The 18082-nt window shown below is 38.0% G+C and overlaps 1 protein-coding gene and 1 pseudogene across 1 annotated transcript; both read right to left on the reverse strand.

Annotated features, from left to right (window-relative positions):
• The window catches only part of LOC122327488, a 1881-nt pseudogene extending 1872 nt beyond the window's left edge, over positions 1 to 9 (reverse strand).
• A 220-nt stretch (positions 10 to 229) lies between these two features.
• hecw1b (HECT, C2 and WW domain containing E3 ubiquitin protein ligase 1b) lies at positions 230 to 17526 on the reverse strand. Its single transcript, XM_043222910.1, is given in 21 exon segments — positions 230 to 399; positions 910 to 949; positions 951 to 1017; positions 1131 to 1214; positions 1312 to 1408; positions 2117 to 2147; positions 2149 to 2223; positions 2342 to 2476; positions 2565 to 2751; positions 3280 to 3400; positions 4098 to 4210; positions 5503 to 5653; positions 6361 to 6462; positions 6597 to 7754; positions 8196 to 8296; positions 8442 to 8584; positions 10035 to 10204; positions 11309 to 11384; positions 12816 to 12910; positions 14176 to 14283; positions 17040 to 17526. Coding segments are annotated over 21 exon segments (3696 nt in total). The 5' UTR covers positions 17512 to 17526.
• Between the last annotated feature and the right edge of the window lie 556 nt (positions 17527 to 18082).

Consider the following 18082-nt stretch of genomic DNA (forward strand, 5'->3'; position numbering starts at 1 on the left):
ACCAGCCATCAAGGAAAGACTGTCAAGGATCATCAGGCCATCAAACAACTCGGAAAGAGTTCACCTAAGGACAAACACACAAAAGGGGGAGATAATTATTTCTTCATATGTAAAATACATATTTCAGGGCAAAGATAATGTTTCAGTGGGCAGTTTCGTCTTCAAAACGGTTATCCGGTTTTATCCGGTCCAAACATGCAGTCAAGATTTATAAAAAAAAAAAAAAGACTCAATAAACACCAAGGAAAGTGGCGGACAAAGCTTGGGGGTCTGTTAAAGTGCTGATGACACAGAGACGGGCAACTGGGTTGGGACAGGATTTAAAGCTGAGAGCGGCTGACCTGGAGCTCTCACCAGACAGACAGCAGGCAGGAACGAGAGGAGTTCGCTCAAGGAAGCCTTTATCAGAGCAGATCAGAGCGTGTGTCAATGAACTCCGACTGGACTGGTTCTTTGTGTAAATAAATCAATTTAACTGGTGTTAACACCCATCTTGGATCCTATCCCACTTCTAAATATGGGTGTGTATGTGCTTATGAGAGGCATATTTAGGGCTCAAACATTTGCAACTAAAAATAGATGCGTGTGAACTGTAAAATGTATTTAGGACCATGTGTGTGAATAAGAAGAGTCCCCACAGGTCCTGTTCTGTTTAATGAAATTTAAGGTCAGCAGCGATAAGTATGTTAAATCATATAACAAATGGCAGAACCCGAGTGTGTGACATGTTCCTGGATCTTTGAGCCACTGCGATTAGATCAGATTTGAAGATCCATTTTATAGTTTTTGTGAATTTTAGGTAAGGTTAGGTTTATAATGTTGTTTCAGGGTCAACAAAATAAGTTTTTAATTTGCAAACCTCACTTGATATCATATGAGGGCCTGTGTTTAAGCTCTCAGCCGACTCACCTGGAGAGTTTTGAGGTGAGGAGCCAGGAGAGCAAGCTGGGAGAGAAGTTGAACCCGGGGTGAAATGATGTGAGCGGAACGTAAGACATGATGTCCTCTTCAAACAAACTGAAAAGCAAAGCAAAACACGTTCTGAAATAAAAGCATGCTTGACAGTGTACATTTCACTCTGGTAAACATTTCCTGTGCGCAGCCAGTTCATAGGAAGTAGGGAGCTTTACCTTAATAGCATGACCAGGTCAGCATCACAACACAGCTTCTCCAGTCTCTGTGTGCCTTCAGTTCGGATGTGATGCACCTTTTCCCTTAAGACATAATAAATACACTCAAACAACGGAGAACTGTTTGGACGTACAAATGGTGTCTTTTGTTACAGTAACAGAGGAAAGTGTAGGGTCATACTTGAGCGAGTGATTCCTCGCCAGGCTCGGCTGCCGTTCCTGTAGCACCTCAAAGATGTTTGGTTGCCGTAAAAACGCTACAATCTTATCATTGTATGCTGGGAAACAAATGGAAAAGAATTCATCAACTCAACTGTACATACTGAGTTGGTTATGATCATAGCGATTGTGGTATTAATGATATTAGTCAGTTAAGAACCCTAAAGAAAACGCCAATGCAAATAATTTTTTAAATGAAGCCTTAAATGTATTGTCAAAACGACCATAGACTGATTCATTTCTGCAAATTAATTTTTGAAAATATAAAAAGTTTCAGCCACTCAAATCATCATGAAATCAAATTTCATCACTCAAATCTTTTCAAGTCTCTATATATTATTATTATATTGGTTAATATTGCTGTTTATAGCTATGCTATGTTATTAAATATTATAACAGTTGAAAATAACTGCATTCTATTTGCATATATTTGAAAATATAATTTATTCCAAATATCAAAGCTGAAGTAATTAGTGTCACACATTCCTTCAGAAATCATTCTAATATGTTTTTTTCTGCTCAAGAAACATTTAGTTTATATTTATATTGATGAATAAATAATCAAATACAACAGCATTTATTTCAATTTTAATTTTGTAACATACATTGCAATGCTCTTTTTAAAAAAATACTTTTTTTATTATTATTTTAACTATATATATATATATATATATATATATATATATATATATATATATATATATATATATATATATATAACCAACCAGTCCTGTTGGTGCATTTTAATTATAGTAAGTGGTTCATACCTAATGGCACTGGCTCCTGCTGGCTTTGGTTTCAGTATGGCTGCTACCAGGCTGTTTCCAGGCCTGGCTAACAAGGACACCCCTCTGGTGCGTGACACCTCAGATGCCTGGAAATAAATAAATCAATTATGTAACAGTAATCTCTGTATCATTTACACGAGGAGAAATCAGCACAGTTTGAAGTCCGAGGAGACAGATTGCCTGTAGACTGCGAGTGTGTCTGACCTCTCCTGCGCTGTAGCTGCGTAATCTCTGCAGGTGCTGGCGGTGCGTCAGGTGGTTGGGCAATCTGCCGTTTTGCAGGGGGATCCTGGGATCAATGAAGGTTGTGGCACGACTGTTGTGGTCTACAAAGAAAGACTGCAGAGAAAAGTGAAGGAGAGGCAGTTGAAATAATGGCTTGACGGACACTGTGGGGAGATGTTAGGAAGAGCGTGAGGAGAGGTACCTTCCCCTGCGGGTCTGTTTTGATCTCCCAGCCACGAGGCAGCTCCAACTGAGCATCAGCAAACCTGTTCAAGAAGGTCACCAGGTCACGGTTGTGCTGGTAACGCTCAAAGTTTCGGGCATCACGCCTGATCTTTAGGACCATGTGTTTCAGACACGAGCTGTTGGTGAACATACGATATGCCCCAAAAAAAAAAAAAAAGGAAGAAGAAAAGATAACGTTAACATGACAAGATAAGTTTTGTGTATGTATGATTTTATTTTTTTTCTAAATATTTTCTGCTCACCAAGGCTGCATTTATTTGATCAAAAATACAGTAAAAACAGCAATATTGTGAAATATTATTACCATTTAAAATAACTGTTTTCTATTTGAACATGTAACAAAATGTATGTTATTCCTGTGATGCAAAGCTGAAATTTTTTGCGTCATTACTCCAGTCTTCAGTGCCACATGATCCTTCAGAAATGATTTAAATGCTGATTTGGTGCCCAAAAACATTTTTATTATCAATGTTAAAAACTGTTTCTGTGGAAATCAAGCCTTTTTCCCTAAATTAGGAATGCCTTTACTGCCTTTATTTTGAGCAATTCAATGTGTTCTTCCTACATAAAAGTATTAATTTCCTTCCGCAATAAAAGTTTGAACGACAGTGCAGCTTAAATGGAATAATCTTCAGAGGGAGAATGAATGATTAAGACACAGTGAACTCACATAGTTTGCGTGGAGAACGGTGAAGAACTCTGGGTGAGTGATGAATTTGACGCGAGGACTCTGCAGCAGTAATGTGATCTTCTGACAGTGACCTGGAGAACATGGAGTGTCTCTCCTCAACTCTGAAAAGATAAAAACATCAATTAAAATGAATAAAAATGTTTACTGATCTGAACAGTCAACCTACCACACTGATAAGACAACGGGTTCTGTGTTTACTTCCTATTTTTCAATAATACCTATTTATATGAGACATTCCCACATAGACTTGGATGTTTATGAAATATGAATAGCAAACTATGTGACGGAAGCTTAGATATTACATCTAAATGATACTATTGTGACAATTAGTATTTCTGTGTATTTTTTTATTGTCAATCCTTATGTCAGCATGACCGAATCACGGCGAGCCTGCCATGAACAAATAGTGGCGTAGACGATCTTGTGTCGTTTGTATTTCAAAAGGCATGGTTTTAAAATTACTAATGACTTAAATTTTATTATGGAGTCAGTTTTCCAAAAGGAAAGCTATGAGATTGCTTTAGAAAACCTGATTTGCATCGAACCGCATATGCTACTTTTCAGTGTGTTTTACACTTGACAGCAATAAGTTATTATCTATATTTGTAACATGCAAATAAGCGGGTCCAGATGGAATCAGCGCACGGATTTAAACATGGCAAAACGTGTCAAAAATACTCTATTTGGCAACTGGCAATTATCAAATGGTTTAGAAAAGAAAATTCCGCACTGGAGATGCAAAGACACGAATCGTCTCCAGGTTTTGTGTGTCGTTATGTTTGATGAGTGTGAAGTCACCGGTTGTCTGTGGAGGCGAGTCTGTCTCGGTGCTGGCTGTTCTCTCGTTGCGTGGGCTGCCTGACTCCTCGTCTCTTCTCTCTGTGGCCATCGTCCTCTGGATGGTCTGGTATCTGATGGGAATCCGAGTATTGCTGTCATTAGTCAGTAATAGCAATACAGTACGACTCCCGCTATAAAAAACCTTTTACAAATGGTTCAGTAAAATGGTGTGGTTAGAGAATAATCTACATCAGTCATCTACTGCTTGTGGACTATTAAACAAACAGCATTTAATTGCACTCTAAATGGAAACACGATGAAGCACCTGTATTTTTGTCCTGTAGGTGGCAAAAGAGTGCACGAGAACACGCTTGCTTTCTAGAAAAATGCAGCTTTTGACCCAAAGAAGTGAATCATTTGAAAATGAATCACTGGCCTTTTTTTTGCATTCGTAGCATTTTTACAAAGGTTACTGTAGCTTTTACTGTTACATGCGCCTATTTGGTTAAACTACAGCAGTCGTACTTTGCTATATACAAAACGCTTGATTCTGTCAGTGATTTTACCAAAGCTTCAAAATTACAGTAACACATCATGCTTATCTCAAAGAATAAAAATATCTGTCAATGGCGTAGGAAAAATACAACTGTTTCTCCTTTGAAGTAAGTTTATTTTTGTTAACCCAGTGAAAGATATTTTCCATGTTTTAAAAAAAGCCTAAAATACCAGTAAACTGACTACCGTACATTTTGGTAAATCATGGTGAACTATTAATTAAAATGCTGCCCTTCAATCAATTTGGCATTCTCTGAAAGGTGAAATGCATCTAAAAAGTCATCCACAAAAACACCCGTGCCCACACTTTCTCACTATTGTTTCAGTTCACGTCTTCAGTAAATCCTGACAGTATTTGTTTTTTGTTGTTGTTGTTGTGGTTGCTTTGCAAACCATAAAAGGCTCTAATAAACCTGGAAAGAAATATGTGGGTCACTGTGCATCTGAAAAGTTTCTTGACTTTAAAATGCTTATATATTTGTACTGTAAAACAACACTATAATAATTCTAAGCAAAAAAATGACCAAATCATTACTTTTGTAAAACAATGGAAAACAGTTCAGTGATTAAAGACACAGATGTTCAATGAATACATATTTTAAAACAAATAAAACCATTAAGTAATATAGTTCACTACAATATAGTTAAACAAGTAGGTGCATTGGCAACACTGCAATGCGGCTCATCCAATCAGATCTGAGAGGCAGAACTAAACAAAGTAAACATATAGAGTCTTCACAGGATGCACTATGACAGTATGTATCTGTATCATAAATGTTACGTATATACGTATATTACGTATATATAAAAAGTTTAAAAATGATGGTGTCCTCACAAAACTGTTGTTAGTATAAACAGTGTTGTTTACCTCCTGTTGAGCTGCTCCATCTGTTGGACGGAACCAGACCTGCGAAGGCCATCCGGCGTGGCAGCGGACGTTGGCCGTTGCCAAGTGGTGGTCCGGTTAATGTGATCCACATAAAACACACGGCCGTGACTGTCAATACGGGCCTCCCAGTCTGAGCGTGCCAAACAAAACAAACACACACCCAAGCCCAAGTCAATATTCTGGTCTGCCAGGCAAAAATATTTCAAACAAGTCTGATAGATTAAAAAATTATAGTGGATATTTCTAATTAGGTAATTGTTTATATTTATATTATATATATATATATATATATATATATATATATATATATATATATATATATATATATATATATATATATATATATATATATATATATATATATATATACACACACATATATATATATATATATATATATATATATATATACACATATACACATATATATATATAAAAACCCTTAATGCAGCTGTTGCTATTATGGGAATGCCACAAAGATCCCCTCAGTGTAGGATGCTACAGATTTGACTCATATTAACAGTAGCGTGACGAAGTGACAGACGGTTTTGAGTGGGTCTAGGAATAACATTAATCAACAATCAGTCTCACGGTGAGGCTTAGTGAGAGAGACACTGGAGATGTTCATGCGTAATATGAAAGTTGTTTGCGTGTAAGTAGTTGTAGTTTGACTCTACATAGCTTTGAAATGCAATGAAAAATATGAGGGCAGGCACACCAAGAGAAAGTGATACATTTGTATGTCTTTTAGCAATTTCGATTTGCTGCAATATTTTGCAACTTCAGTCATCAAAGGACTGTGCTGCATACGTGCATGTACTGTACAGCAGGACTTACTCGGTGGCAGCGGCTCGTCTATGGTGGGATAGTGATGCGGGTCGGGCCGCAGGGCAGGCAGCTGACTCACTGCAGGATGGTTACAAGGCAAAGGACATTCTCCTAAACACACCACAAACACAAACCAAGCCATTCTTCATAGATACTGTTCTATCACAAGCTCACAAAAGGGAAATCCAGACCTTTTTCAAATAAAAAGCAGGATCTACACATTCTACCATTAGTAGTCTACTTACTTCTGCTGCTTGGTCCAGCTACCGGTGATTCTCCATTACCCATAATGCCATGCGGGCTCTGGACGTGAGTGTCCGGTGCCTCCTCCCACTGACAGCTCCCGTCCCCTGGCTCCCGGCTCTTAGCGCCCTGTTCTGTCTCCGCTTCCAATTCCAGAATGCCATTCACTCTGTCCATCTCATCCTCATCATCCTGTGAGGAAAACACAGTGCTCTCTGACCGACGTGCACTGTCTAGAGACGGCGCCCGCACGGGGCCCGAGGCCCTCTGTGTCATGTGACTGCAGCACGGCACCGGGCTCAAATCGCACTCGCTTTCTCCCGGTGACCTTTGACCTGCGGTTTGTCCCTCAGCCCCGAGCGGCTGTCCATCTCCATCGAGCATCTGGATGAGGTCGGAGAGGCGCTCGTGCGAGCGGCTGCGAGGCAGAGTCCTGCGAGGGCCGTTGGGTGTTAAAGCGTGAGGTTCAAGGGTCGCGCCCTCCTCCTCGTCTTCCTCTTGCTCTTCTACTCCCTGTGGCCGGTCGGGTTCGGGTCCAGCCCCGTCTCCTGGTTGAGGCTGGGTGGACGGGAGGCTGTGCAGCAGGTGGTGGATTCGGATGTAATGGGAGCGTGGCGTCTCTGGTTCACCGCAGGCCGGAGCGATGACCGTCTCCAGCTCAGACACCGGTAGAGAACAAGGCCGCGGTTTCCTTCTCGGGGTGGTTCTGATCCTCAGCGAGCAGCCTTCTTCTAGATCCACATCTGGCTCATCTGAAACCGGTTGCTGTTCTAACATGGCCTCCTCTTCAGATCCTGCAAGATCTCCTGAAGATTCTGCAGGCCCTTCGGCAAAGGCACTATCATTTTCTGCCTCTTCTTGGGGCATCCCTTCTGCTTGAACGTTAGTCTCTTCTTGTTCCAATTGTTCTCTGCTCTCGACTGCTGTTTCCTCCTGCAGCTCTGGATGTGTCTGATGCTCTTCCTCTAAAGGCTCTTCATCTACAGCTTCTGCTTCAGCTGAATCAACATCCATGGGCGTCTCTACAGAAGCCGTTTCTTCATCTAAGGGCAACTCTGGTGCCCCGAGGTCCAAACTCATGGTGTCTTCTGCTTGAGGCTGGACTTGAGCTTCTGCTGGTGCCACTGGTTGCTCTGTACTTAAAGACATGTCCTCATCATCTGTGGAGAGGACAGAAACCTGTGATCTAATGTATACACAAACATACTAGTTTGTAAGTATTCACAATCTACTGTGTTATCAAGAGTGGCCTGATTAGATTAGTGTTAATAATAATAATAATAATATGATGGTTTGTTATATGAATTACATCAATAGTCAAAAGTTTAAGGTGAGTAATTAATATCGTTATTCAGAAATTATGCATTGAACGGTAAATATTTAAATACATTAAATAGAAAACAGTTATTTAAATTGTAATAATATTTCACAATATTACTATTCTCTATATTTTTGCTCAGATAAATGAAGTTTTGATGAGCTTAAGAGACTTAGAAAACATTTAGAAATAATACAAACCACATTTTTGAACGGTAGTGTATTTTTATAAATCATTGGAGGATGGGCTCTCAGTAAAAGGTAGATTAAAGATCAGTATTCACCTGGATGGATGGAGGATGTAATCTCAAACCTGAACTGCAGCTGGCCACTGACATGCTCTGTTGGTAGCCTCCGACCCAGAGTATAGCTGACTACTCGATCACTGCGACAAAAAAAACACAAACAAACACCTCAAAATTAGCATTTCAATTAGCATAACAAATCAAGCCCATGTTTCAAAATGTTAAAAAAAGCCTATTTTTCACAATAAGTTATTTGCGAGTTTCTTCATTTTTTTGAGCACATACCCGATCGCATGTTTCTCCAGTAATCTTTGCACTGGCATGGACAGCTTGCCCAAGAAACGCTTTATGATGGGTCGGCTTTTGGCAAACTTGTCCTTCACCTCGATCTCCAACACATCCGTGGGCAGAGACACAAAGTTAAAGCGCTACGGGCAGGAAAAACAAAGACACAGCAATCATTACAAACAAACCTTGTAACCTAAATTGAAACAAATCATGTCGGTATCAAGCAAACGTGCATTTTAAAAATAGAATGTGAATGCATTGTGAGAAGTCCTTCTTCATCACAGCTGTTGCTGGTGTTATTTATGCAAGAAAAGGCAAGAACTAAAACAAACAGATAAAATGGCCATAATTTAATTTTAATAAAATAGTTAAGGACTGAAAGTTAGCAATTATGATCACCTATAAGTCATGTAGCAGTAACCAAAAAGTATGCCTTGAAATAATGATAGTAAGGAAATGCCTTCTATCATTCATTCTCCACGTCTTGACCTATTTTAATCCACTCCTGTAAGGAGATCTCCTCTACTCTTCACTAATCTAATAAAAGCACTTAGCGGAAGAGAACGTCAGCCAGAAACAGCCACTCTACAACATGAAAACAATCCCATCAAATCCAGGTGATCTCATCTGCACAAATAAAGACGTACTGATGGGAATCACAAAGAATTTGACATTTCTGATTATGAATCCATTTAATGATTGTGGCTATTTTAAGGATTAAGTCTTTTTGAGAAAGCACCAAATAATTCATATTAACTGCAAAAAAAAATAGGTCAGAAAGGATTTTTTCTGAAATAAATGCAAGAAAGATGTAGTAAAATGACCAAAAGTGACAGTAAAGACATTTATTATGTTTTAAAGTATCCTAAAAAAAAATGTGTTTTCCACAAACAATATGTAGCAATATTTATCAGCATTGATAATATAAGGATAATGTTTCTTGAGCAGCAAATCAGCATATTACAATGATTTCTGAGGGATTGTGTACCACTGAAAATTGGAGTAATGATGCAAAAAATTCTGCTTTGACCACATGACTAAATTACATAATAATAATAATAATAATAATAATAATAATATATTTAAAGATTATTTTTTTAATTGTAATATTTCACAATATTGCAGTTTTTACTGTTTTTTACTGTAACAAATCAATACAAGTCCTGGTGAGCAGAAAATTACATTAAAATATCTAATATAATGTATACTGTTTATGTATAGTATTATTAGTTGTTTTAGACCAATGATTTTGTTTGTGACTCAAGTCATACGCTTCCTTGGTTTTTCATGAATAGTATTGTTTCTCAATTCCAAGCCCTATGGACATGACATGCTGTGTAATGAAAACAGAAAAAGATCCAAACTAAATCCCATCCATCAGTCAACAAGACAGTGAGCTCTATTTGTGATTGTGCAGTGACGCATCGAGTATATTTGGATTTACATGGCGAACCCCATGTGGACTCTGTACAAAGCACAGAAGGGCAGCGTTGGGTTAAACGTCTGTGAATAAATAACTCTGGAACCAGATATTGTTTTGTAAGGGTTTTTATATGAGCATGTTTAATCTATTGTGTGTGCTTCCCATACCTCCCTCTGCCAAACGGGATTAATGGTATTGCAGACGATGCCTGATCTCTTCTCCTGGCCGTGGTGAGGCAGGGCAGGAAAGATGCTGTGCTTGCCGGGGTGGATGGCGATCTTCAGGTAAGGGTCGGGGTTAAAGAACATGCCTTTCTTTAGCCCAGTGGCCTGGAAATCTGCCCACATCATTAAAAAAATATAAGAGAGATGAATGAGAACAAAATACAACTGAATTAAAAAACAAACTGGCACAGAAAGACGCATATCAGCGTATAAAATAAGACAAGCAAGCAGAATACAGTACAACAGAACAAAATATAAGAGAAAAAACTGCTAATGAAGAGAACTAAACAGAAAAATAATATTCAAGTCATTAAAACAGGACAAAATAGAACAGAATCAGGTAAAATAAAATGGAATTAAACCACAGAAGACAGCAAAACAAACCTGAATGGAACCAAATAAACAAAACAAAACAGTATAGACAAACTAAACAGAAATGTTTGTAAAGATAAACTTTAGGTTGGCTTGGTTTAAAGCAGTTGTTAAAGCACGTCGCTAGCATATTTTTAACATGATTAGCAAGTGACTAGCATGTTGCTAGCAAGATTAGTAAGTGGTTAGCATGACTAGCAAGTGACTAGTGTGTCGTTAGCATAATTAGCATGTCGCTAGCATAATTAGCAAGTTACTAGCATGCCCTACTAGATTAAAACTACAAAATAGCAGTAAAAAAACAAACAAAACAAAGAACATATCAAAAACAGAAAAACAGAACAGATCATACAAAAATAGAACAAAATAAAACAAAACTGAACATTCCAAAATAAACAGAATAGAAAAACAAACAAAACAAAGTAAACAGCACAGAATGGACAAGAACAAGAAATAAACCATAGCGCATTATAAACAAGAAAACAGAAAACAGCAGAAAATAAAATAAAACATAGCATAATATAACAATAAAAAAACAACAAAATAGAAAATAAAAACAGAATATCATAAAATAGAACATTTCATTATAATGTAATGACCAACATCAAATTTGCATCCTAAAAATGTCTAAATTGCTCTCCAAAGATGAACACCATTAGCCAAAAAGCACCTTGCGGAAGAAACAAGTAATTGGGGTAATATGTTCCTATAGTTGTTTACAGGAGACTGAAAGCGGTGGATCAATCACGAAATCCTCTAGAGACGCTAAATATAGAAGCCTCATTAATATTGATAAAGCCTAATGATCGACTGTCTGGTCATGCCAGTTTTCACACAACACAAACCTGAGAGAGAGAAGCTGATGAGTCTTCTGCTGCCTTGACTCTGGGGTAAGTCATCTGTGGCCACCGGCTTAAACACCTGATGGCAGAAAGCTCAGTGTAAAATACCTTACATTTCACTGGAACCAGTAAACACCTTTCACATTACATCAGCAGCAATGCCTGATCAAAAACTACAACATATACAACACTGGCAACATATATCACCAAAAATATATTCAATATTTCAATTTTGTGCCCCACTGAACACTGAACAAAATGTGTCACAGCAACTAAGATTTCCTTTAAAGTCAGACTTAAGAATTTTTTTCACTGTAATTAAAGCTTTGCATCTCAATGCAATGATGAATGCATTGCTGACACTGGGTTGGACAAAACAAGATTCAAGTTATTTTGAAAAATCAAACATAGCACGTTTAATGAAGCTGAATGATGGTCATAAGTGTAGAGAAAAATAAATTGCTGTAGAGTTTGTAAAAATGTCTCCTTTTCACGTGTGGAAATAAAATATTTAACGTTCACCCACATAGGAAAATGATGTCATTATTTGCTCCCCCTCACGTTGTTCCAAACTTATCAGACATTGATTAACTTTGAAACGCAAATGAAGATATTTTTAATGAAACCTGAGAGATTTCTGTCTCTCCACTGAAAGTCAAGGTAACCACAACTTTGAAGATCCAAAAACGTCATGCAGGTATCGTAAAATGAATCTATAGGAATCAAGTGATTTGTGAAGATTGCCTCAAATGATGAACACACTTCATATATGCTTTTGTTTGCATCTAAACAATTAGGTTTTAGAGATGTGAGATGTTTAGAGATGCTTTAGTGTGTGTTGCTTATCATATGCGATGTGTGTTTATAAGTGAATACCAGCCCAAATTAAATCTGCTATTTGTATAAAGCCATCATGTTTCATTACAAGACTCGATAAAGCCACTCAATTAATTCACAAGGGATTATTTTACGACATTTTCATGACCTTTGTGCATCTTTTAAGTTTTGGTTACCTGTACTTTCAATGGCAAGGAAATGTTTCATTAAAAAATATCTTAATCTGGGGTTTGAAGGTTAACCAAAGCCTTAAGCGTTTGAAATGACATGAACAAGAAGTTTCATTTTTTGGTCATTTTAGGCTAAGGTCACCATAAAGGCCTGCGTCTTGGAATTGGTACACTTTAGCTTTAAGAAACAAAAAGAGAGTTTGGCTGACTCTGTGGCTATGGAGGTAGGCCCGCATTAAGCCACCAAATGATGACCTGAGATTATCTGCAGCATTAATCCTCTGAGAAACAGATGGCAAAGGCTATTCTGCTCTTGAAAAACTCTTGATAAGGCGTGATGAAAGAAAAAACTGCAGCATTCACCACACATCTGCAACACAATGCAGCAGCACGGTGCATATACGTCTGTTCCTCATCGTTGCTCATCTGAAGACATGACGTCTGGAGATTTAAACCATGACTCAAAATAAAAGATACAGACGTCTGTTCTTTCTTTCGCTCACCGGTGCGGAGGGGTTCTTCACCGTCACACATGGCGTTGTGGCCCGCAGGGCTCCGCTCACTCCGTGATAATATTTAAAACTGATCTTAGTCTCCACTGAAAAAGAGCACAGAAAAAGGTCACAGGGAGAAACTTCTTGCAGATTTTACATATTCAAAATTGTTCTTCTTCCAGATGCACATAGCTCATCTAATCACGTGGGGCTGTTAAAATACCATCTAGAAGACGAACATTTCCACCCTTTAAATAGCAAATTCTGTCATCGACTAAAAATACCAGGTAGCCATGTCTGTTTATCACTTGTACTTCATTTCAGGACCCTTCCATCAGTTTTCACCAGGCTGGAAGGATGTGTCTAGAAACGATTGTGACTGGTTGGTTCCGTTTATTGTAAAAATAGTTGAATGTGGTAATTGACTAATTATATTTGGAAAAGTGGCCCCTGACTACGTTCCATCTCAACTTCCTCTTTATGGGCAGAGAAAAAAATACTGTGACAGAAGAAATCTTGCTTGCGGTTTGAGAAATAATGGCTTGAAACACCATAACCATCTTCAAATACATCAAATTTAACCTTCAGTTATGTTTTTGAGAGGGTCCCGATGTCCATAATGTGCTAATTGATGATGCAATTGAGTTTTGGATTAAGCGGGGCTGTACAATGAACAAAATTCAAATGCAATATGGACTAGTGTCTTTTGATTATTAAACTGCAAAAAGACTGCTATGGCACGCACCAATCTCATGCTAATCTCGAGTACCTATAGATTAGTATTACATCCTTCACATCATTACTTTTGCATTTAGTTATTTCTATGTTTACGTGCTTTTAAAATTACACTGTAGGGAGCTTATTCAAATCGAAACCAGGAATATTCAAATGCCGAAGTGAGTTTGAAAGAGGTGGCCTTTGTCCACAGGCCCAGGCCAACAGCCCACAGCCCTTGGGATGTCGTTTCCTCTCTAGTATCCGAAAACAGCGAAGGTGCCAAAAATAAAAGAAAAACACAGCAGCACATGAGCCATATGGACTTTGCGCTTTCTGGGCTGTCAAGGCGAAGACAAGCGCAGCCTGATATAACCCTCAGCTTTATATTAATACAAGCACAAAGGAATCTTCATGAGAAACAAGAAGTGTTTTCGCGTGCTAGCAGAATTCGCACCTGGGTGAATTTCCCTTCACACCTCTTATCTAAAACATCAAACAAATATTTAGCGTGGAAGTGGTTTGCTTTGAGGTGCTACCTTCGCAGCCATGCAGAGTCACAAACAAGCAGCTCTAATGGCATCCTGTGTGTGGGAAATGAGCGGCTGTAACGCTGTATTGCTTAACAAGGATGCTTTATAAAACACACACATACGTTCCACGAAGTAGGAGCTGGCCTCGATCTTCCAGACGATCTGACCTTTGTGGGAGCCATTCACACCTCTGTTCTTGTAGTCCAGAAAGTTCTCTGACAGAACCTCATCTAAGGGAAACAAAAGAGAAATTTTATTGTAATTTTTTTCTAGTATACAGTAGTATACATTCATGATCGTTTTAAAACACTTTCAAGCTTTTCACTCTTTAAAAAGACGCAAACTCTTTAAAGAACATTTGACGGCCTTTACAGGCCAACCTTTATGAGACCAGACACACGTGACACATCTATATCGCTACAAATGCAACCCACACTGCTGTCTACAGAAGAAGTGCGTGGTCTTCAGCTGACAAACAACCTGGTACTATTTTTCTGTGCTGCAGAATTACTCCTCCCACTTTATTTGAAATACAATGACATTATACATCATGCAAATGTCATGTTTTACGTTGAAATAAAATATGATTCTAACAATAATTTCATTTGTTAAGTTATTTAAACTACCAGTCAAAATGACGATTTTTAAAAATGTTTTTAAAAGTCTTCTGTTATGTTTCCCATGGAAAAGCGGGGCTGCCTTTATTTGATTAAATGAGTAAAAACTTTAATTTTGTGAAATATTAACAAATACAATACACATTTTAAAGTGTAATTTATTAAAGCTGAATTTTCAGCATCATTATTCTAGTCTTCAGTATCACATGATCCTTCAGAAGTCATTCTAATATGCTGAACAAATTACTTTGTGCACTTTGTAGTGTATGTTATACTAAACATCAAAATTAGTATGCATGGTTTTTAAGTGTATTTCCACCTCATGGTGAAAAATAATATAGTTAATAGCAAGATGAATGTTTAACTTAAGAAAACAGTGTCACTATGAGATAATGTTGCTATTGCAAGAAAAAGACTGCAGTTATAAGGAAAGGATGACAGTCACTATGTGTTACAATGTAGCCATTTTAAGACACCAAGTAGCAAATTCTGAGAAACAGAGTTGCAATTCAGAGAAATAAAGTTGCAATTACATGAAGTTGCAATGCCAGTTTTTACTCTACTGAGGTGGAAACGGGCTTAAAATATCTTGTTTTGTTTCTAATTACATGAGCATGCAGTAGAAAACCATCTATTGAAAGAAAAAAAACCCACAGAAACCAATAATGTAACATCAAGAATGCATAGCCAACATAAATCACTGTTAAAGAAAAATTGGGGTTAATGAGAATATATTTAAAAAAAATACATTTAATACTACTTTTAAATTAAAAATGAACAGAAATCATAACCTTGCCTTTCTTTAGTGCGATTCACAACGGTTTGCTAAAAATAATGTTTTTTTAATTTAAGTGGTATTTCAAACCTAAGTGGTATTTAATGGTTTTCACAGGAAATTCATGCATATCGCTGCATTATTATATCAGGTCTGTAAGATGTTGCCTCATGTGAGGATCCTGCGGGTGGAAGATCGTTTATAGCCTTTTTCTCAACAGCTCGTATAATTTAGTTTATTTTATACTATCGGGGGAACAGAATGCTTGAATCTCATTGGCTGATGAACGTTCTAAGGTGTGCAATTATTTTCAGGGAATCGCAAAACAAATGTAGTCAGCTCTTCGCATTACAGTTCCATATGACTTCGCCAAATGGTTTCTATTATTTACTGACAGCCATTGATATATATATATACATGTTTATGCTTACAACAGCAAAATAACCTAAACTCATAATGACACGCTGGCCAATCAAATAAATATAGTAATCAATATGATAAAAGCTACAGCTCATTTCCATGTTTTGCTACAAAATTATGTTTTATTATGTACAGAGAGCACATACTCTATCTCTCTCGCTCTCTCTCTTCCTCAGAGACACACACACATTAATATGCACGCTAATGTGACTTTAACATCAACTTAACTTGGCGCTGTTGATGAAGAAAATGTACTTAAAAGTTTCACTATTAGCCTCGGAGGTAATTCGCACATGCTCTCTCTCTCTCTCTCTCTTTCTCTCTCTCTCTCTCTCTCTCTCTCTCTCTCTCTCTCTCTCTCTCACACACACACACACACACACACACAAAACTTAATTATTATCAAAGGCTCAAGCTTCTGTTATTAGGTCTAAAATTATGTTTTGGAATGAACAAAGGTGGATGCGATGTGGAAGAATTACCACCTCAGGTGCATTATTTTTCTAATAGTATTCTAATATCAGCCCATAGTCAATTATTGCTTAATTAGTTTATTATATTATTAATTATATTCCAGTTTAAAATGTGTTTCTGATTACAGACAGCCTGGGATTACACAAGATTTGTATTTTAAAAGAAAACCAGTCCGAAGTAGCATAATTTGCTTTTTGGGTTAACATAATTTTTTAATATGAAATTTGAACGGCATGACATTAGATTAGACCATACATAAACTGAACTCTAATACACCCTATACTCACAGTCAAGCAATGCTGATGTTGTTAACATTATTGATTTGAGAATAAAGTATAACAATAATAATAATTTGCATTATTATTTTTGATGCGATATGGGGTAACCATTGTTTAGATTAAATCACCATTGTTAGTAGGATTTATTGTAATGCTTTTTTCCTCAATTAGTCTGAATAAACGTGGCGGATTTGTTACTTACTTGTGCAAATGGCAAAATATGGTGAAAATTCTTATTTGGGTCATATATTCCAAGACGTAGGCTAGAATCTGCACTTACTAAAGTCAGTAAACAAGCCGTGCCAGGAAGATAATTCTTCAAACAGAGATGGCAACAAAAAGGCCAATCTTACAGCTTTAACAGATTTTACTGACCCCAAACTCAAGAATCAGAAAACGCAACCAACCAGTAACACGCTCACCAATGAGGTACATGCCGATCCAGTCGCCGGCGTCCACTTCCTCCTTGATGTCCCAGCTGAGGGTGATGTCCTGCGTCTGGCCGATGGTGTAGCTGGAGGTGCTGACGGTGAGGGTGGAGCGGCAGTGGGAGGTCACAAGGTCGGTGTCGCTGGTGGAGCGCAGCACAGCCGCCGCCAGCTCCTCCGGTATGCCGTTCTGGAAGTCCACATTGGGAAACTGCTCGGGGTTGAAACTGTGCCGAATCGGGTCCTTACACCGCCGCCTGCCCTGAGATGCGCGAGATGGAGAGGCCATAGCTGCAAGCCCGAGAAACCTGTTCTGGTACAAGTTCTGAGAGAAAAAAAACAAGAGGGAAGAGTAAAACATGATGCAAATGCTCTTTTGGAGCATATGGTGCGCACATCCAACCATCGAAAGAACAATCACGTCCTCGGGGGGGTTCAGATGCTGCAGTAAATGCAGGTTTTTCATAGTCAGATCAGAAATGACAAAGCTGCTGGGAGCGAGGCAGGCAGGGACACGTCTGAGGAGCGAAAACAGCACATGAGACGATAAATGCCACCAACAGGGGGTTGAAAGGATTGTTCTATATCGCAAGACATGACTTCTTCTTTAGCTGTATTGAACGATGCTAGAAAATGGATGCATGCTGAATAAGCAACGTATACAGATATTAACGATACCAAACGTTGATAGTCAAGACGATATTTGGCTCATTCTCCTATTCATGTGAAAATTTTTTATTATTATTATTATTAGGCGGCCTATTATTATCAAATTGCCCCATTATTTCACCTCAGTCCCGCACATATACGCAAATGAGGCTTCTTTAAAATAACTGCTCTCTATTTTGTTAAATGAGTCTTTGCAGAATAAAAGCATTCAGTTGTTAAAAATAAACACGCTTTTCCCAAAATATGATACGATATTGCGCATGATATCGACTGAAGACTGAATTCTAAGACTGAGAATATTTAGGAAAAACAACAGTGTACTAACTTTGTCACATGACCTCACTCCATGCCATGTTTAATTCAGACCG

Source organism: Puntigrus tetrazona, chromosome 2, assembly GCF_018831695.1.
Source record: "Puntigrus tetrazona isolate hp1 chromosome 2, ASM1883169v1, whole genome shotgun sequence".
NCBI classification, from domain to species: domain Eukaryota; kingdom Metazoa; phylum Chordata; class Actinopteri; order Cypriniformes; family Cyprinidae; genus Puntigrus; species Puntigrus tetrazona.